At 28.6% G+C, this 22,041-nt stretch overlaps 4 protein-coding genes across 4 annotated transcripts; 2 read left to right on the top strand and 2 right to left on the bottom strand.

The window, feature by feature from the left end:
* Positions 1-4: 4 nt before the first annotated feature.
* On the bottom strand, positions 5-3,888 carry Tcs4 (Threonyl-carbamoyl synthesis 4). Its single transcript, XM_065507902.1, has 4 exons — positions 3,661-3,888; positions 1,959-2,092; positions 1,434-1,895; positions 5-476 (listed from the first exon to the last, which is right to left on the bottom strand). Exons 1-4 carry the CDS (start codon positions 3,852-3,854, stop codon positions 40-42), a joined length of 1,227 nt encoding a protein of 408 aa, XP_065363974.1. The 5' UTR covers positions 3,855-3,888; the 3' UTR covers positions 5-39.
* Positions 3,889-5,080: 1,192 nt separating this feature from the next.
* Positions 5,081-12,633, bottom strand: Cdc42 (Cell division cycle 42). The gene is made up of 4 exons (XM_065507120.1): positions 12,492-12,633; positions 7,888-8,189; positions 6,312-6,509; positions 5,081-6,171 (listed from the first exon to the last, which is right to left on the bottom strand). The coding sequence occupies exons 2-4, from the start codon at positions 8,173-8,175 to the stop codon at positions 6,082-6,084; spliced, it is 576 nt and encodes a 191-aa protein (XP_065363192.1). The 5' UTR covers positions 8,176-8,189; positions 12,492-12,633; the 3' UTR covers positions 5,081-6,081.
* A 1,736-nt stretch (positions 12,634-14,369) lies between these two features.
* On the top strand, positions 14,370-15,197 carry LOC135957097 (uncharacterized). The gene is made up of 2 exons (XM_065507767.1): positions 14,370-14,568; positions 14,691-15,197. Exons 1-2 carry the CDS (start codon positions 14,546-14,548, stop codon positions 14,998-15,000), a joined length of 333 nt encoding a protein of 110 aa, XP_065363839.1. The 5' UTR covers positions 14,370-14,545; the 3' UTR covers positions 15,001-15,197.
* A 1,595-nt stretch (positions 15,198-16,792) lies between these two features.
* Mer (ezrin/radixin/moesin family protein merlin) lies at positions 16,793-20,671 on the top strand. Its single transcript, XM_065507868.1, has 5 exons — positions 16,793-17,686; positions 18,812-18,914; positions 18,976-19,185; positions 19,255-19,491; positions 19,549-20,671. Exons 1-5 carry the CDS (start codon positions 17,130-17,132, stop codon positions 20,401-20,403), a joined length of 1,962 nt encoding a protein of 653 aa, XP_065363940.1. The 5' UTR covers positions 16,793-17,129; the 3' UTR covers positions 20,404-20,671.
* The last annotated feature ends 1,370 nt before the right edge of the window (positions 20,672-22,041 follow it).

Genomic DNA, 22,041 nt, shown 5'->3' on the forward strand with positions numbered 1-22,041 from the left:
CTCATTAAAATTCTTAGACAATATTTCATTTATTTAATATTAGCTTCGGGTTGGATGTATCCATTTACATTTAATACTTGCTGCCGTTACATCACTTATTAAAGACTCACCTAGTTCTGCTTTACCTTGTATGTCTATGGCATTATAATCCCATCTCAGGCAATTATTGTCTCTTAATATCTGTTCTATACCATTCCAGGCAATCATGACACCATTATCCGAACAATACTTTTTGGAGGGACGATAGGTTTTACACTCATATTGCTCGGCTAAATAAGAAATGTTTTGATATATTGTATCATTGTTGGCCACACCTCCAGATACTACTAGTGAACGGGGCCCAGTACCAAAGAAATTACGTTCTATACAAAACTCTATAGCTCTTTGTGTTCGATTCATTAAGTGGCGACTTACAGCATTTAAGAGACCCGCACAGAAGTCTGCATAATTTGAAATAACCGAATCTGCGGGACAGCCTAAGAAATGGAAAATTCATTCTTAATAAAAAAAATAATTGTAATTTTATACAAATAACATGTAATTAAGCTATTATGTACTTAAAAACTGAAGTAAACATATGAATGTGTATTGTGAAATATTTGTTGGTTGTTGTTATTGTAACAGTAGTTCTTGCTGAACATAATGTAACATAGGGCCTTTTCGGAAATGCATTACTGCGCTGCATCTGATGCGCAGTACGTTCTAAAATGCAAATGTCTTGAGTTCTAAAAAGCAACAGTGAAATCATAGATACGCATCGCATTTCCGAAAAGGCCCATAATGCAATTTTTTGGCAGTGATGCCGCAAACACCGCATCATTTTTTTACAGGCCATTACATCAGTGATGCACAAATTTACTACATTTACGAACGCATACTATGCTATGTAGTTTACAAAAGTATTATTTATCTTAAGATATACCTTTTTCAATATTTGGCATGTTTTTCCCAACAGTAAAACTAATTTTTATGAAAGGACCCATACCAATTATCCTTTATCTGACAAAAATGTTTTTTTGAGTAATCATTTTAAGTAATTTTTTTTCTATATCTGAAGGGACACCCCTTCCAAACTAAACTAATACATTGGAAAACAAAACTTTCCACGATTTATATGAGACTGAGTTTATAAAAATTGGACAATTATAAAAATATACACAAAAACTTAAATATATATTTTTTTTAAATATATGTATGTATCCATTAATTTTAATCATATCGTAATCTATTCTGGCTCATATTTAAGTAAAATCTTTTGAAAAAAAAAATTGAATTGAGCTTTTTACTCCAAAATGACCCGAAAATAATGTTATCGTAAATAACAAAACATTTGCCATCGCAAAACATTTGTTACAAAAATCAACATCGCATAAATACAATAAACCCATTCATTTACAACAAACCGTAATTTTAAACTGATTATTTTGTCTTACCTTCCTTCAGTTCCTGGCGTTTAATTGTTCTAAATGAATTGTTTTTCATGCCAGCAAAGCTAAAATTGCAATCACGTATACGTGCCAAAGGCAATGGAAATTCAAATGCTTCGGGATTTGTGGCATTTTTAGCGGCATCTTCTATGATTTGACCACCATTCCATTTTCTATATTTTGGATTTATATACAGTCTTAAACGTCGAGCGATTTTATCAAATGCTTCACCGGGAGCATCATCCAAACTATGACCTAACAGTAGAAAATCTTCAGCGGATTTTACAAAGCACAACTGACTATGGCCACCACTTATTAAAAGGCATAGAAAAGGATATGGTATATCATACTCCATGCGAGCTTGTAAAGCGTGAGCTTTCATGTGATGTACCGGTATTAAAGGTTTATTGTATAAACGGGCTACATAACGGGCAAATCGTAAACCAACTAATAGACTTAACGGTAAACCTAGAAGGTAATTAGTTGTATTATTTGTTTTATAATTTTAAATAATAAATGTATTTGTATTACCTGGTCTATTAGTAACTGCAATAGCATCAATATCATCGGGTTTAATATTAGATTCTTCTAAACAGCGTTCAAATACATTGGCAATTTGAGATCTATGGAGATCCTGAGCGCGTGGTGGTATTATGCCACCATACCTAAGATAGAATAATTATTTTTTTAATTTAGGTTTTTACCCATTAACCAAATTCACGGACAATCTCTACTAAATTATAACGCCAAATTAGTCGATTGTACGTAGAGTGTCCAAAAAACCGATTTCCGGTTTAACCGAAAAAGTGTGTTTTTGAAAAAACTGGTTTTGATTTTTGTCTTTTAAAAAACCGGTTAACCGGTTTCGGTTTTTGTCTTTAAAACAATTTTTATTCAATATGATTTTTTTTTTACTTCTTAAGGATCTATATTTATGCAATTACTTTATATCTTTTACGAAATATTGTCAAATGCTACAATTTTCTATAAAATTAAACAATATTTTTAAAAATGGTATCGAAGTTTTTCAAAAATATGTCTAAATGAGCTTTCGAAAACACATTTCATTAAAACCGGTTAACCGTCTTACAAAAACCGGTTTCTCAAAAAACCGAAACTGGTCGAGTTTATAAAGATGAAAAAACCGGTTTTCGGTTTTGGATACTCTAATTGTACGTTTGAATTACTGAACATATTTAAAGTTTATATTAGACCTGGGGAAACTTTACATAATACTATTCGGAAGGAAATACTTTCGAACTGCAATATATTTCCACTGAAAGTCCAACGGAATCGAAAATTAAAATGTTAGTTATCATGAGAAAAGTTGCCTAAAAACCTGAATTTTAAGAATTTTGGCATCAATTTGTCATTGCATATTTTGCCCTTAAGAGCATAATATTAGCGGTATTCACTGTTAAGTGCGAATGTTCTAGCATCATTGCAAATGTAAAATTTTACCGTAATCCAATAACAAAATACACACAAAAACCTTTACAATTTTGCATTTGCAATGATGCAATACCATTCGCACTTAACAGTGAATACCGCTATTGTTTTTTTTATAGAATATGCCTAAATGCTATTTTTCATATTGTATTAATATATACATACATATGTACATAGGGTATCATAGAGACGAGACGAAATTGTCAAAAACCTAAGTCTGTTGTCAAAAACATAACTCTTGCAAGTTGCAACAACAAAATACATGCTAGTCAATGTATTTTGTTGTTGTACCAGACATATGATTTATTGTATTTTTGTTTGACAATTCGGAGTATCTCGTCTCTATGCATATGTATGTAAAAAAAATCGCTATGTCAACTTCTGCCAATAATATGATAAATGTTATTGTCATAGGATTTTGGAAAATAACTAATCTTTCCGAAACTTTCAATTTTAACAATAACTTTGTATTGCTTTGGATAATGTGCAAAAGAGCAATAAATATTTGAATCTACATTAAATCAAAAATTTTAAAAAATCTGCTTTTTTCCTAAAAATTTAAATTTTTCAATATGAAAATTTTGAGTTTTTAAAATAAAAAGCATACAGATTTTATTTTTTAATTTTAAGGACAAATTTTTCGGTTTTTACAGAATATTTTATGTGAATAAATCACTACTTTATAGAATATTTCCGGTTTTCCTTTTTGTGTCATTCATCAAATCACTTTATTAGTTTGAATCAAATAAATTATTTAACATTTAAACATAACCGACTTACTTACCTTATGTGAAAACTTTGTTGTGAATTTAAGACGTTTGCCAACACTGTATTGCGACCATTCTCATGACGAACTATTGCGATGCCGGTATCATCACATGAAGTTTCAATTCCCAAAATATTTAATTTTCTATTAACAATCGTTGCCAGATTTCTGTAGCATTTATGATTTAGAAATTTTTTACAATTCAGTAACATTTTTCACTTATAAAAGAAGAATGTCTTATAAATCACTAACACAAACCGAAATAAACTCGTCCAATACTTATCAGAAGAAAACAAAAACAGACACAGCTGTAACACAGCTGATTTACACAGAGAGAAATCGGTATGCCAAAGTCAAACGAGAGTGAAGATAGCAACGGCGGCAATATTTTTTTTCATCGGCAACTACTATAATTAACGAAACAATTTATTATGTTTAAAATAACCTATACGTTTAATAAATAAAAGAATGGTTCAATTCCGTAGTTATTGTTCCGATCGAATTCGTTTTAGAACTTTCATATAGAATTTACTATTGCATAGAACGTAGGTATTGTCAAGAGATATATGCTAAAACAATATTCATTATTTTTTAAATGTTTATGATTTTGATAAAATAGCAAATAATTTTCTGTCAATGACAGAACTATCAAGAAAATTTAAAAATACAAGATCTTCATTAGTTATAGTTTCCTATACATAGTTGAAAAGTATAAAATAAAAATTATTGAAACCAACAAGTTTTTATTTTATTACATATTTTTGGGAAAACAATTTTTTTTAAAAAAGGATTTACAATAAAATTTTCTAGCATCAATTTATTCATTGCACACAAGTAATAAGATTTATATCAACACCTGTTATTTAAGATGCTCATTCGGGATCTGAAAATAACCTTTTTGGCGTGTTCCCATCATTCGTATTGCCTGATCCTTGTTGTGGTTCACCTGGGGGCTTATTATGTAACTTCTTTCGAAAATAAATTCGTTCGAATCTGTATGCTTTATACGTTGTATTATGTATACATGTTGTATACATGTTTATTTTTTAAACTTCTTAACTCCTTATTAGTGTCGTTATTTCTGATTGATCCCGTAGGTCTACAATCCAAATCCACGCCCACAATTACCAATATTTGTTGGGTATGGTTTTATGGATTAAATTGCAACCATTTTTTTAATTCTGAATAAATGTACCCTTCAAATAAACATATAAGTTATTAAAAACTACGTTCAAAAGATACGCCATCTATTGTAAATCCCGAATTTTTAAGTCATACACCCAATAGAATAATCCGAAACCTATAATTTCTTAAAAAAGTGAGCAGTTGCTGCTTTATCGATTAAAGCAGCAACTGGTGTTGACAACTCTAATATTAATATTATGCTATCATTAACAAAACATCAATAAAGCAAACAAAATTTTAAAGTAAAGACCAATTTTTTGAATTTTTATTGTTTCTTGGTTTTATTCTTTATTATAATATCTGAAATCAATAATTACAATGTCTAAAACTAAAATATAATGTAAAAATTGATAATTGTATATATAAAAATATGTTTTTTTGCTTTTGTTATTATTAATGATTAATATATTTTAATATACTTTTTATTTAATTTAAATTAAAAAAATGCATTAGTTCATTACGACGAACTAGAATCATTTTTTGTTTTCTTTTTTACTATTTTTCTTGTTTATGCACGTTTTGTGTTTCATTTTAGATTACTTTTAAATTTTTGTTTTAATTATTAAATATAACACACCTTGTTAAGTCAAAGCGTTGCTTTTGAATGGGGAGAAAATAGTTAGAGAGAGATTGGGATAGATAGAGAGTTTATTGTGTGGAGTTTGATTTTTTCTTTTATTTAACAGTAAAATGTGGTTTATTGAAAAACTGTTAAAACAATTAAATGTAAACTAAAATAAAAGAAAAAAAAACGGAAATAATGTTTATGTAGATTTTTAATGATAAATAACTATGTATATTTTTGTGGTTTATAATAATGTTTTTTTTTTTGTTTCAATACTCAATTCTGTTGTTGGTATTAATTTCCATTATAATTATAGATAAATTATTGTTACTGCTGTTTGAATAGTTTTTAAATGTTTTTTATTATATATTTAAGATTTTTTTTTTAGAAAATAGTTTAACATTATTCAAAATGTTGGTGTTGTTTTATAATTTAAGAAGATTTTGTTTGAAAAAAGAACGTTAATTGTAATGTTTTATTAACTGGTTAATTTTCATTTCAAATTAAGCCATAAATGTTATTCTTTCTTCTTTTCAATTCAGTAATGAAATTTTATGCTTTGTATTTTTTTTTATAAGCCAATATTTTTTTGTTGTTATGTTTATTTGTTATTATTTTTTAGAAATTGTTGATTGCGTGTATTTTTTTCTTGTTATGTTATTTTCAATAAATTATAATACACATAAAAATTATAAGAATTTGCACTTCCTTTTCTTTGTGGGTTCTGGTGGTTCCAAAGCAGCCAATATTGCTTCATCGAATACATTTTTAAGACCTTTCTGTAAATGCCAAATAATAATTGTGTGTTAATAAAATAAAACTACAACTTTAGTAGTATACATACATACATATTTAAGTTGAAATTTGTATTTGTTAACATTTCAATAAACTTTAAATTAATATCTAAGAAACAACTTACCTGTGTTAAAGCTGAACATTCTACATATTTAACAGCTTTCAATTCTTTAGCCAATTTTTCTCCCATTTCAATGCCAATGGGTTTTTGTTTGTTTTTAGCCAATTTCTCCAAAGTACTGGTTTCATCGCGCAAATCAATTTGTGTTCCCACCAATAAGAATGGTGTCTTCTGACAATGATGTGTTATTTCTGGTACCCACTGAAAATATATATTTATTATTAATACGATATAAATTTTACGAGTTTTTAAATAATTGTTTTATACGGTTATTATTTTGTACTACCTAACTGTGTACTTCTATCAGCGTGTCAGTTAAAATAAACCTTTCAAAGGAGAACATTGAGTCTTTAATTGGTAATAGAAAACAAGCGATATCCAAGAAAACACTGAGTCACTAAAAAGGCCAGACAAGTTCTTTATTGTAAAATTTAAACCTAAGTTTGCATTGTTTTGTCAATACTAAAAGTTCTTATTTTTTTTGTTAATATATGTACGTAAGTAAATAAAAATATAAACACTTCTTAAGAACTTTTTTTCAATTCGATTGGATATTAATCCCACACTTTTACTACCAAATTTAAATGATCAATTTAATTGTTCACGTGTAGCATGTAACTTGATATAGTAATTTCTGTATTAATGTCGGTATCAGAACGTCTAAGCTCTATTATTGTTTATGATGTATGTTAAAGATTTTGATAGATCTCTCTTTTAGTATTGCTCATAACTGTATGGTCTGAACAGTATTGCTAATTCGTCTGCTGATAATTGATTATCCCGGAATCCCTTGAAAACGTATGCAATGAGATTTGGTAATTATGTTAAGTGTTTGCCACAGCTGAAATATGGTATGATGGTAAATTGCAAAGTCTTTAATAATGTCAATATATCTTTATGGTATAGAGATTTATGCTTGTACTAAGTAGGGAATATCGATAAACTGAGAAAATGTTTCAATAAGATTATACGAGTCTATAATCTAAAATTCTTTACACACGTTTCGAGAGGAAAAAATAATTTTTTGGATTGTATTTTTAGGGATTTTATTGATCTTAGTTTGATAAGCTTGTTTTACAAAATCAAAAAATTTGAGAATTCACAATATTTACAGGAATTATAAACGCCAAGAGTTAATACGATTTATATGCTAGAATATCTAGACTTTGGGAAAATGTTAGAACTAGCTGCTGTTGCTTTTATATACATGGTATTTGGACGTTCGATAAAATACATGCATTTGCATATAAATACGCCCCCTAGTAATATAAATCTAATATACCTACTCTATATGAAATAAAAAACTATGTAATCTACTAGTTTTCATTGTATTGTCAACCACTGTACATATCTTTGTCAGACAGGCATAATGAATATCATTATTAAAAATTAGCCAGATTGATCCAAAAAAGTTTATACAATATAAACAATTTTGAAAAAAAATCAAATTCTTAAAATCTTCATTAAAAAATCAATTGAAAAATCACAAAAAAACACATATAAAAATTTTACAAAATTGCAATTAAAATTACAATTTTGAATAAAAAAAAAATAGGTAAAAATTGTTCATGACACTTACCTTTTCTTTAACATTTTCAAAAGAACTTGGACTAACGACTGAGAAACACACTAAAAACACATCTGTCTGTGGATACGACAATGGACGCAAACGATCATAATCCTCTTGACCAGCTGTATCAAATAGACCCAATGTGTAGGGCTCGCCGCCAATCATAACCGTTACGGCATAATTATCGAATACGGTGGGCACATATTCCGAGGGGAATTTATTGGTTGTATAAGAGATAAGCAAACATGTCTTACCAACAGCACCGTCACCAACAACAACACACTTAATAGTCTGCATTGTCTTTAATTACGCTAAAACAAAAGAACAAAATTAAAGTTAGTTTAACAAAGACAAATAATTAAAAATAAAAAGAAATATTAAACCATACATTACAAAATATGTAAGTAGTATTTGTTACTACTATATGACTTATAACTAAAATGTGTACAATGTACTAATTTTTATGAATCATTTCTTAAGGTTTATTTTGTTGGATTGTTTTTATTAATTTTAATCCTTTCCCTTATTCTATGCCTGTTTTAACTCTTTTTCACCACGCTGTTGTAACTTTGCATATAAACATAAAGCCAACATAATTTAAAACACACTGGTTGGTTGACAGGCAGGCAGGCAGACACTGCTACTGAGAACTCCCTTGTGTGCAAATGTATGTTTGTCTGATTTTATCTTCATATGGTGCATTTTTTTATTTTCTTTAGTTGACAGTATTTGTGGGGAGTGCCTGTTCAAGTTTATATATAAAACGATAAGAGTTGTTGTATGAATGTGTTCAAAATAAAATACAAAAAAAATCGTTATTGTTGGTGTCCACACAAAGGAAGAACGTTTGAATTAGAATTAATAACCTTACTATGGTGAATATGCATACATATAGCAAAGTTTTAGATGGAGTTCATACAATGTTAACAATAAAATCACTGCAATGGTTGATAACACATATTGACAAAGCGAATAAAAAGTTAAAACAAATAATAGGTATGAACTTTTTTAAAAAATATTACCATTTTTAAAAATTTTTCTTATTAATTTATTGATCAATATCAATATCATGAGTTTATTTATGAATTTTGTTTAATTTGGAAATACATACATATCTATAAAAAAAAGTTTTAACAAACGTGTACAATAGTTGAAAAAAGATACAAATGGTTTCTAATTTATACTCTTTGATAGTTATGTAGTAGTAATGCATTTAATAACATTCTTCGAATATTTCTGATTAACTTCCTTCCTGCCAGCTACATACGAACAAAAAATAGACAACAAATTGCTTTATGTTGTGTAAAGCCCCAATGACTGTATTTTGTCTCGCAACATACAATTAACCAGAGCTTTAAAACAACTTATTCTCTAGAGTAATTCCTTTAATTAGAAGTTGTTTTTTTTTTCATTTGAAGAACGGATAACTTTTTTACTACATACTTTACTTTATACATGAAATCACACTTGGCATTTATTTAACATTCACTCAGAATTTTTGTACTAACATTTGTAAACAATCTTATACATGATTCTGTGATTTTTAATTAAATAATAAGAGTAGAACTAAAATCAACATAGCAAGCAAAATAATAATATATACCATAATTAGAAGACATGAATTTAACCATCAATCGGTAGACAAATAATTAAAAAATTAAATCCTCTAAAACTTTGTAAATACAACAGGTATATTTTTGTAAATACATTATATTCAGCCCAATTATGAATAAAAAATTCCGCGGGAGTTTGTTCCCGGGGAGTTTTTTCCCATTGAATTTGAATAGGAAAAATGAGAAAAGGGAAAAAACTCCCGAGGAATTTTTATTCATAATTGGGCTGATTATTGAATACCAAAGATACCCACTTTGTACTAAAATTTAATCTTGCAATTATTTTAAAATAATTTTTCATTTTAAATGAAAATATGGTCAAACTGCACCAAAAATGACATCCATTAACAAGTGAATAAATAAAACTTCATTGCTAGCTTAATTGCATATGGGCAATTCCACGAGAATGACTACCACGACTGAAAACCCAAAAACCCTTGAAACTTTTTTTCAATATGATTTGAATAGGAGAAAACACTAAAATATTACTATGTGTAAGTATTTAAAACTTATTACATTTTATTGACAAAAATAATAGTTTAACCTGACAATATTTAATTTTTTGATTTAATTGGCATGTTTTAGGCTAACGTTTCGGTTAAAACTAAGCTTCCTTTATTTCGCTCGATATTTTTTACAACAATATTTCGAAAGAACTTTTTATAATTTTAAAATATAGTATCCTATGAATGGAACATAAAGACCAAATTATTTTTCAGATACTCTTATTTTTGCAAATTCTTTTCCACTCTATATGCGTACAAATGTCATGTACGATGATATGGAATTGCCCATATGGGGATCCTAAACTAATAGAATTGTTTATTATTAAAAATAAATTTATTTTTCCTTTAAACCATTAAATGCATATACATACATAATTCCTAAACCAAATGAGAGCAGAACAAAATTTGACTGCTCTCTCTTAATTAAGGAGTTATAGGTATTTAAAGTCAATATATATAATAGTAAATTTCTCATATACATATTTGGAAAATAATCTATCATTATGGGTATCATTGAATAGTGCTTCAAAATACATTTAATATGATATATAATATGTTACTGTTTATTAACATTCAGATCCAAAAATTAATTTTTGAATTTATATAACAGTACAGTAGCGAAGCCGGTGTTTGATACACTCAAAGATTGAAGTCGCCTGGATGAAGGCCGGCAATACAGAAAATATAAATATTAATAGAAAAAAAATATTAAAATACCTATAAACTGTTACTGGGATCTTGATTTTTTTTACGTTTTTTTTAATATTAAAATAAAACAACAACAACTTGAGAAGTTATAGCTTTAATACTCTGTTTTGCAGTAAACTTATACAAGCACATTTTTTTTATTGTACAATATGAATTTTTATTGTTTTTGATGAATGCAGTCGCGCCCTACAACCATAAAAAGTGATAGCAGAGTCTTGACGACGCAATTGATTAAGATTGCATGGTGCATAGAAGCAGCGAATGTATTATATGCAGAGGAGTAATAATTTGACTGGTACATTTTTTGCACTATGGTCGTTTTAACAAATTTATATACATATACAATTGTATACATCTCTCCACATTGATATGACTCAATTTTTGTTGTTGCTGTAGTTTTTTTTCTTTTTGACGGGAAAACTATTATGTGATAACGTGATAAGAATAATTAACTACCAATCACCATCATGTTACTCGTATGTATTTACTTGTACAAATAAAAAAGAAAGAGTACATAGTTAATACAAAAATTCATAAGCTACGCATTACTATTTTAGAAAATAACGAAACAAATTTGTCTATTATTAAATAAAAAATGGCATTCTCTGCTTATGTCTTCAGTTTTTTATGATTTTGGCCTAACAATAATAAAAATGTAATTGTTTTTTTTTTTTATTAACATTGCACTACAACTGAAAGTCATTGATTTCCAAACTTGTTTTTAGGAATTTAGCACAAGAATAAAGAAAATTCCAAACACATACTATAGCAAAGCGATTAAAAACAATTGCTACACCAACCACAATATCAACAACACCAAAAAAAAAAAAGCACACACATAAATATCAATAGCAGCACGAATACTTCTTACGGATAAGCTGGCTTGCGTTGGCTGACTTGACTGGTTTATTTTTCGCGCATTATCATCAATAAAGTGCCTGGGCTTGTTTTATTTTAGCTGTTTAGCTCAATTCTCAATCTACCATAAAAAATATAGACAGAACGACAAATAAACTGACTAAATGTCGAACAAAAATGGTTTTAACTTAATATTGACGATGTATTTCTATTTGCAATACATAAATTTGTTTTAAAAATTATTAATAATCACATTCACTGTTATTACCCTGGGGGAAATTTGTGTCACTTGCTCAATTTGGTTAAAAAAATATAGGTATATTCAATTTTATTCGAATTTAATGACCAATATCCAAAGCAGAGTACTAACTCCGTCTTAATTTACCCCCTTCTATGATACCACTATGTGACAGGTCCCTCTTATTGTGTTAAACTAGAACCGGTCACTACCCAATCACGGGACTAGTTCTGTATTGGTTTCCTTCTTGTTTTGTATTTAATTCGAAAGGATTTTAAAAAAATACATATATGTATATCCAATAATCAAAGCACTCGAAGGGCCAGGTTCCAAATCTGGCTTCAATCCCATAGAAAATGTACGTTTGTGTGTAGCGTTGTTGGAAGAACTTTTTGCAGCAGCAGCGAAGCGCTTTAGTAGCGATTTTCCCCACACTCCATTATTCTTTTATTCTGTATTCTTCTTTGTTGCACTGCTTCGCCGAATTCATCATCTCGTCGTTACTTCTCTGTCATCGTTGCAAAGTTTTTTTTTCTTTCATATCGTCTCAACTTTTCACTTTAGAATTTTCTCTTTTTTGCATCACAAATTTGCACATTAGCACTTGGTTTTTATTATCTCTCATTAGCACTTATTGTTGTATAGTTTTTTTTTGTTATTTTTTTATTAATAATTTGTTAATTTACTTACTTTTTTAACAAGAAATTTTATGGGTTGGGCAGATCAGCTCGTATTCACAAAAAATTTCCTTCTATAAATTTTCTTTCTGCTGTTCTTTGCTTTGTGCTTCTTGATTATGACTAACAGAAATTCACCACATTTAGAGGTGAACACAATTTAGGGAAGTTTACTATAGTAGTTTTGCACAACAGACTTGCAACAAAAAGTATTAAACGTAAATGTTTGAATAACGTTTTCCGTTTGGGACCTTCTAAAATTAAATAAATTAATTAAAAATTGTAAATAGACATAAATAATTATTAGTAATTATACGATGGGAAAAATGTAGATAGCGTTTAAAATCTTAAACCGCTTAAATAGCAAATTAATCTTGATATATTTTTGGTCATAAGCAATAATATTGTAAAAGTTACTTGTTTTATTATATAAAAGGCATTACTAATTCTAAATTAAAACAGTCAACGCAATCATTCATATATAAAAGTAGCATAATAGGTCCAATGATTGATCCCTGTGGGACTCCACATATAATATCAACAATATCCTAATAGTTTTCTAGGACGCCACAGAAAACTTAAACTTCTGTCTTAACTTTAAAATAAGAACAGAATGATCAAAAAGGCCCAGAGAAACTATAACACAATTCCTGCTTAATTGATCCCAAATAATTTTTCTATATAGCTTTTAATTTTAGTTATTAATTTTCATTTTCTTCTGAAGTTCAACGCGCTAACTTCAATTTTCGAAAAGTTTGAAATATTCCGTTGCAACATCTCACATTCAAAATGCTCCACATATTTCATGCTGTTAACAACATTCTAACATGTCAATTTCATTTTACAAGGTTTTTAAATATGGTATATATATCTTCTTGAAAGATTTATGATTTCAAGATCTATGAGACAGACACCCCCAATTTATTGTACCACTTACAATATGTTCTTTTTTGAAACGATCGTTCCTTGTAAGATCTACAAAATACAGGAATATTTTAACAAATTATTTACGAATGTTTTATTTTTCATACGATTTGCACCATTTTCATTTCAATTCGAATCAATTTAAGGCAACTCATTAATTTTTTTTACATTAGCGGTATTCACAATGTAAAGTACTTGGCCTGGTAATGTAGTAAAAGAGCACAATATCAAAAAACTAAAAACAAAATACATTGGAATACCGCTATTTTGTTAAACCAATATTAATCTAAATATTTTGTTAAATATTTTGGATTTTTGGCCTTAAAGTCCTTTTGACCAAATTATGTAGACTTATGGTATTTACAATAACTCGGTTTACTCAAAACTAATGGAGTTGTTCCATGTTTTCCCATACAAAAATGCTAAAAAATCCTAAAATTACAAGAAAAAAATACATAATATAATGTCATATTTAATTCTGTGACTACTTTGGGATGTACAACCAAGGAATATTAAATCTGCGCAAACAAGAATCGTAAATTTAAATCAATTTACATATTTTAATCCATAGCTTTTTATTAACGTTGAGATAAATTTATGTGTATAAATCAGTAACTGGAACTCATAATTAGAATTGAAACAATTTTCCTAGGTTTTACGAATTATTTTATATAAATTTAAAGTATACGGATAACAAATATGTATATGATTTCTAAATAAAAAAAAACACTTGTCATTCCATGAATAGCAAAACTTTCTATTTACAATCAAAATCTAAAAAAATATATCCGTTGATTTAGAGAAAATAATTTTTTTTTATTATAGAAAATTATTCGGTTTTAACGACTATACCGCATATTTTCAATAAAGGATATTTACCAATAAACGCAACGATACATCAACTTTTCCGAAGTACGTTTTTATACAACTGTGTGCTTACGGTATGTAAAATTAATAGAGAGAAGAGAATGTCATTGAGGACAACTAGAAATTTTTGAAATAAAAACAATGACAGCTGAGAAACTAATCAATCTTTTGTTGAAATAAAAAAATTAAAAAAGGCAAACATTAATAAACAAATATTAAACCACAAGTATTACATTATAATACCAAATTCGGGGGATAAAAAGAAATAATATAAAAATGTCAGGATTAATTGATAAAAGGTAAGAGCAACAATTAAAGTAGCATAAATAGTACGATGGAGACAAAATATTTTACAGTGGACACGGACTTGCAAAATTTTGCTTTTTAAAGTCGAAATTTGATCGTCTTTATTTTTTTGTAGAAAACGCAGTCGTGAAGATGATGTATTATGCGAATCAACGCCTTTGTCCAAACGTATTAACAATTTGCACTTAACAAATTTTGAAGAGGGTCAATATAATCAACAACCACAACCTCAAAGTCATCAAAACAATCACTTACAACACTTAACCAAAGACATGATGGGAGAATCTTCTGGTCTGAAACCTATGACTGCCGACAAAAATATGTATGAACCAGAATTAGATGAATCTCAAAATCCATTTTATTACGTAAAAAACAAATTATTACACGATTTACATTTGGAGCGCCTTAAAAGGTGTTCAGTATAAAAATGGAGCTACTTTTAAATATTATTTTGCACTATGGTATTTATTTATAATCCTATTGAATAAATGATGTTTAAAGGAGTACAGATGTTATATTATTTCTATATATTATATTTAAGTATTTTTCTTATATTTATTATAAAATAATTACTAATTTAGTTTAAAAGTAAAATTGGAATAAAAATACAATTTGATTCAGACATTTGTTCTTATATTTTCTTTATATATATAATTCTTCTGTACGTGTGTTAGTAACTAAAATCCTCCTTAACGGCTGGGCCGATTTCTATGAAATATGTTGTATGGATGGTTTACATTCACAATTGACATATATAGGAACAATGGGAATGGCATCTCCCATACAAAGTAAAAATTTATTATTGCATATCTGGAGTACTATTATAGTAGGAATCTTCAAACTTTGTGTGAGCTATGACCGAACAACGTTTGCCGGGACAGCTAGTTTATTATAAAATAATTACTAATTTAGTTTAAAAGTAAAATCGGAATAAAAATACAATTTGATTCAGACATTTCTTCGATTTGAAATTAATAATCTTGTAATGAGTCATCCCTCAAAAAACTGAAAAACTCAAAATTAACATTTTATAAATAACTTCACCTAGACGATATTTATATTTTACTTTTCTAATTAGATTACAAATAATATTTAGGCTTATTGTAAATATTCAACTACCATTTTATGATTATTTATTCAAAGTATACATTCCCAATAAAGCAGAGAACGATATGATAACGAATCATATTTTGAAAACGATATCAATACCGTTTTCAAATATTTTGTTTCCAATAAAATAAAAAACTTTAAACAGTATAATTATTTAAATTAAAAATTTTCAAATATATTACCCACATAAGTTTTTAAGTTTTATGTTGAAAGGACCGTATGCAATTATTAAAAATTTTAAATATGTGCAACAAAATATGCACATGTTACATATATGAAACATTTATAATAAAAGCTGTAGCATGGAGATGTTATCACCTAGACGATATTGTTTGGTGTATTGGGTAGATCTAATATCTAAATAAAAATTGGACTACGATATACATATTTCCCCATAGTTCGAAATAGATTTTAAATTAAAAATATTCCACTAAAATTTACGAAATATTAACAACAAAAACATGAACAAAATTCCACAAAAAAATACAATTTTTTTTTTGCGTATGTTCCAGGCGAATTCATACAAGGTGGTGTCAGTTCTACAAAAACAACGATTGGTCTTAACAAATGTCAAAAAACCAAAATGAAAAATTAAACAAATAAGTATTTAAACTTAATATAGTGTAGATAATTGAATAGTGAGGGCTTTACTTATTTATGTAAACAATAAATATTTTGTTAATAAGCTTAGAATATGTAGATATTTAAATTTAAAAACAAGCTTTGACAGTTGTTAGAACCAAAAAGCGAAAAAAAAATTATCAACTGTTTGACTGACTCCACCTTCTATAAATTCGCCTTGTAATTTTCCATTTTTTGTAGTTATTTTAAAATTGTGAAAATTCCTTAAACCTTTAAATTAATATTGGTCTAGTATATATTTCATCTTACTTCGACATACATTTTAAATTACAATTTTCCTTCTAAAATTTAGAAAATACTAAATATGTATATTTTTAAATTGTATCCCCATATTCATAAACAGATTTTATATTCATCAAATTTTGTATGGCAACACTGCTCGTTGGTCTCTGTGTTGATTTCTTTGTATCAAATAAGATTATTAGTGAACACCACCAGCTATCAACAACAAACATTTGTTGCTTTTAGAAATTTTGACAATTGTATAAGATTGTTGTTGTTTTAATTAATTTTATTTTTAGTTTTTAATGTAATAGAAAAAGTTTTGTTTTCCTACTACATATTACAATAAACATTAAATTATAGTATAAAATTTTGTAAATTCCATTATTGTTATGCAATAAAAACATCAGTGCCTTATTTATGAACAACAATTAATGTGCCTTGAAAAGTATGCTGCGCCAGCATAAAAAAATCTATTATAAACAATAAAAATAAAATCGAATCGATCATAAAAATACCTTAAAATCCCCCGGGAATGTTTAAGCGAGTGTGTTTAAAATAAACACAAGCACAAGTCTCGATGAAAATGAGCCCATTTCGTAGCAAAAAACCACGGGTTTTCCCTGTTAAGGTCATCACCTTTGATTCGGAACTAGAATTCGAATTAGAACAGAGGGCCAGTGGTCAAGACCTATTCGATTTGGTATGTCGTACGATCGGTTTGCGAGAATATTGGTATTTCGGTCTACAATATGTCGACACACGCTGTAATGTTACCTGGCTAAAAATGGATAAAAAAGTCAAAGATCAACGCATTCAATTGCAACCAAATGGCTTTTATGTTTTCAGTTTCTATGCGAAATATTTTCCAGAGAATGTCAGCGAAGAACTGATACAAGAGATAACACAACATTTATTCTTTTTACAAGTAAAACAAAGCATACTCTCCATGGATATTTATTGTCGTCCAGAAGCTTCTGTTCTGCTGGCATCGTATGCTGTCCACGTACAATATGGTCCATATGATTCGGAAACATACAAGGACGGCATGTTACAGGGTGTGGATTTATTACCAAAGGGCGTTACGGATCAGTATCAAATGACACCAAAAATGTGGGAGGAACGTATAAAAACCTGGTAAGAGATGAAGTAGCTTTTCATAAATTTTACAGTAGTCACAAAAAGCGTTCTAAATATCTCCCATTTTTTTTAAATATTTTGTCGATTTATTTAAAAAATATATGTCGATTCTGGTTCTGTGAAACGGTGAAATGAAGAGTTTTTTCATATTTTCTGACTCTCGTTTGGTGAAAAAATTATAAATTCAAATGTTTTCATGTGAAAAGAAAAGTTGAATAAAACAAATTGAAGAACGGGAATCGCAATTTGTGTAATTGTGAAATGATAATATGAAAAGTTCTTACGAAAACGAAAATGAAAAGTTTTTTCATTTCACCGTTTCACAGGACCAGAATCGACCGCCAGATATGAATTTATTAAACAAAATCAATTTGCGATTTTGAATAGAAAATAATTAGTATTTTAAATATCGAGGAACTATATTCAATACCGTCTATCTTAAATTCTTATTTAAACGATTTAAAATATTCAACAAATAGGCCTAAACAAGGCGTATTAATCAGGAGGGAGCGTCTCGGCAACAAAGACAATATTTGTTAGTTGTCAAATGATTGCCAATGTCAAAATCAGACAAATCACATGAAACAAACTAACAAAAAAAGCTTTTATTTTGGTCATACATTGGTTTTTCGGAGTATTCTATCTCACAGCTACTCACCTGATTTTATTTAGTACACAATTGTATGTATTTAAGAGGAATTATTTGTTGTTTTTTTCACAACAGCAAATATAAAGAAATTTTGACAAGAGCAATCAGAACATAAACAAACAAATAACAATTAGACCTTACTGAATGCACCTTGGTCCATTTGATCAGGAATATACTAAGGATCCTTAGGCATCTGAACTACCCAATGAACCAAACGATATTATAACGATATCATCTAGGTGATTTAAACTTCATATAGGATATCGTTCTCGTATCATAAACGATATCGTTTTCCCTATAATAATTTCCAATAAAAACGATAGTAAAATGAATGTTAAAAAACCCTCTATCCTTAATAATAATGGCAATAATGCAAAATTTTAAAAATAAATTATACGTAGAATTTAGTTGCGTCCTTAAAATATATTGTATTGTAGAAATATTCAAAAGATTTTTTTGCAACTATTTTTAAGGTATATGGATCATGAACCAATGACACGAGATGAAGTTGAAATGGAATACTTGAAAATTGCACAAGACCTAGATATGTACGGTGTCAATTACTTCCCCATTACTGTAAGAAAATTTCGTGTCAGTTTTTTTTAAAACTATACTATTAAATCTTGTTATATTGTAGAATAAAAATAAAACTAAGCTTTGGCTCGGTGTCACTGCAGTAGGACTCAATATTTACGATTATCACAATAAATTAACACCGAAAACGACATTTCAGTGGAATGAAATACGACATGTGAGCTTTGATGATAAGAAATTTACCATACGATTAGTGGATGCAAAAGTATCCAGTTTTATATTTTATTCACAAGATTTACACATAAATAAAATGGTGAGATTATAGTTAAACATTGTCGCATTATTAGCATTAATACACTTATTTATAACTTAATTTTTTAAGATACTGGATCTTTGCAAAGGCAATCATGATTTGTACATGAGACGTCGTAAGCCTGACACAATGGAAATACAACAAATGAAAGCTCAAGCCAAGGAAGAGAAACAGCGGAGACAAATTGAACGTACAAAGTTTTTGCGAGAGAAAAAATTACGAGAAAAAGCTGAACAGGATCGTTATGAACTGGAAAGTCGTTTGGAACGTCTTCAAGATGATATGCGCATGGCTAGTGATGCTTTGGTAAATATTTTATAAGAACTTTAACAATATTTAGTTTATTATGTGAAATATTTATAGCGCCGTTCCGAAGAAACTAAAGAATTGTACTTCGAAAAAAGTCGTGTCAATGAAGAGCAAATGCAATTGACTGAATGCAAGGCGAATCATTTCAAGAGTGAAATGGATCGCTTGCGTGAACGCCAAATGAAAATTGAGCGTGAAAAAATGGAGCTTGAAAAGAAAATTCGAGATGCAGACTTCTACGTACATCAGCTCACAGTGGAAAAGGATAAACGTGAAGCTGAAGCAGAAAAACTTAAAAAAGAACTTATTTGTGCCAAACTAGCAGAACGAGAAGCCACGGCTCGTCTATTAAATTTCCTAAATCGTGGCCGTAAAAATTCACAGGACAGTATGCTGCCACCAAACATAACCGTCAATTCGTCGTCGAGTTCCAGTAACAATATTGCCGCCTCTGTCAGCACTCCTTCGCTGACAAATAGTAATTCTACTGCCGATATTAATGAATCAGTTGGTGGTGTTGAATTGACCACAAACGATTTAAATAATCTGAATCAGGGAGGAGGTGGCGATTTAGGTGTAGGAGTAGTTGTAAATGAAGTTGCAGACGATGACTCGGAAAATGACGATTTCGAAACAAAAGAATTCATTTTAACCGACAGCGAAATGGAACAAATCACAAACGAAATCGAACGAAGTCGTCTAGAGTATTTGAAAAAACACAAACAAGTGCAGAATCAATTACAAACGTTGAGATCTGAAATTGAACTTTTAAAGATCGAGGAAAACCAAACAAATCTTGATATTTTAAGTGAGGCACAATTGAAGGCCGGAGAAACGAAATATTCCACATTGAAGAAGTTAAAATCTGGCTCAACTAAAGCCCGCGTTGCTTTCTTCGAGGAATTGTAAATTATTGGTTTCGTAAGTGCTTTTTTATAATCATATGCATATCGAATGTAAAAGGAGGAGCTGGTGCTCTTTTTCAAACTATTAAAAATCACACACAAATGTATACCATAATTTAAGCCTGTGTTGCATCACAAAAATTAATATTACATAGTACATAGGGAGTACATACATATAAACAAAATTTTGTTTATTATAAATTTAAATGATATTTATAGAGATTAAGGATAACCAAAATAAAATCTACAGCAAATTAAGTTAATTTTAAAAATTATTTGATGCTAATATTTTGAAATCGTTCGACATAGAATAAATACATCTATGGAAGGGAATGAGAGACAAATATTGATGAAAAAAATCAAACAAAATTTCTTTCTTTTTCACACATGTGCATTAGGTATATAACTATTGACATTTTTTGCAAATATGCAAATTGGCATAGCATAGTCGAATAGAGCATTAAAAAATATGAAAAAACACGGTATTATTTTTTCGCGGTTGTAATTTTAAATAAGGGAAGTATCCCTCACACTTGCAAAAAAATATGAAATTATTTATACATATAATTTTTCAGAGAAAAAAATAAATATTTTCATTACTTATACAATATTGTCCATCACGTGGTGGTATGCCAAAAATTTCGCCAAAATTAGTTATATCCCTAATGTACATAGGTGTTACAATAACAAAATACATGTCAATATATTCTCATGAATTGGGTTTTTGAGAACAGACTAAGGTACAATCAATTATTAGAAGAGTTGTCAATTAGTTACCTTGTTATGACAAATAACAGAAACGAAGCTAAATGAAATATTATATTCTTTGTTTAGATTTACACCACTTGAAACTCAAATATTTTATTTTATCTGCTGGACATTTCACCAAATTCACATGGTTTTGTCCAAAGGAACATTTAGGGTTTCATTTTATAAAACGAAACGACAAACGTTAAAATATAATTCTATTGAAAATATTAAAGTTTTAAACCCTTTTCCCAGTATTCTTCATACAAATTGCTTACGCTTCCAAACGTTTCACTTTATAAAATGAGGCCCTTACAAACACTATTTTTAAACATTAGGGTCTAATTTTATAAAACGCAACGACAAACGTTAAACAAATTTTGTATGTAAAAAAGTCATGTTTCAAACTTTTTTCACAGTATTCTTCATACAAATTGCTTACGTTTCTGTACGCTTCGTTTTACAAAATAAGGCCCTTATTTTAAATTAAAAGCCTCATTTTGTAAAACGAAGCGTTCAGAAACGTAAGCAATTTGTATGAAGAATACTGGGAAAAGGGTTTGAAACTTGAATATTTTCCATACAAATTGTGATTAACCGTTTCATTTTATAAAATGAGACCCTAAATTTGAATATAAAAATTTGATGGTCTCATTTTATAAAAGGAAACGACAAACGTTAAACAAATTTTATATGAAAAATATTCAAGTTTCAAACCCTTTTTCAAGTATTCTTCATACAAATTTCTTACGTTTCAGAACGCTTCGTTTCACAAAATGAAACCCTTTATATTGTTTACATTGAAAATATGAAAATTATTTAGCATGTAGCAATTTTATTTTAATTGAGTCCATAGAGTAGTTTAGAGTAGCTTAGCGGTAACGGTAGCCAATCT

Source organism: Calliphora vicina, chromosome 4 (genome assembly GCF_958450345.1).
Source record: "Calliphora vicina chromosome 4, idCalVici1.1, whole genome shotgun sequence".
NCBI lineage: Eukaryota > Metazoa > Arthropoda > Insecta > Diptera > Calliphoridae > Calliphora > Calliphora vicina.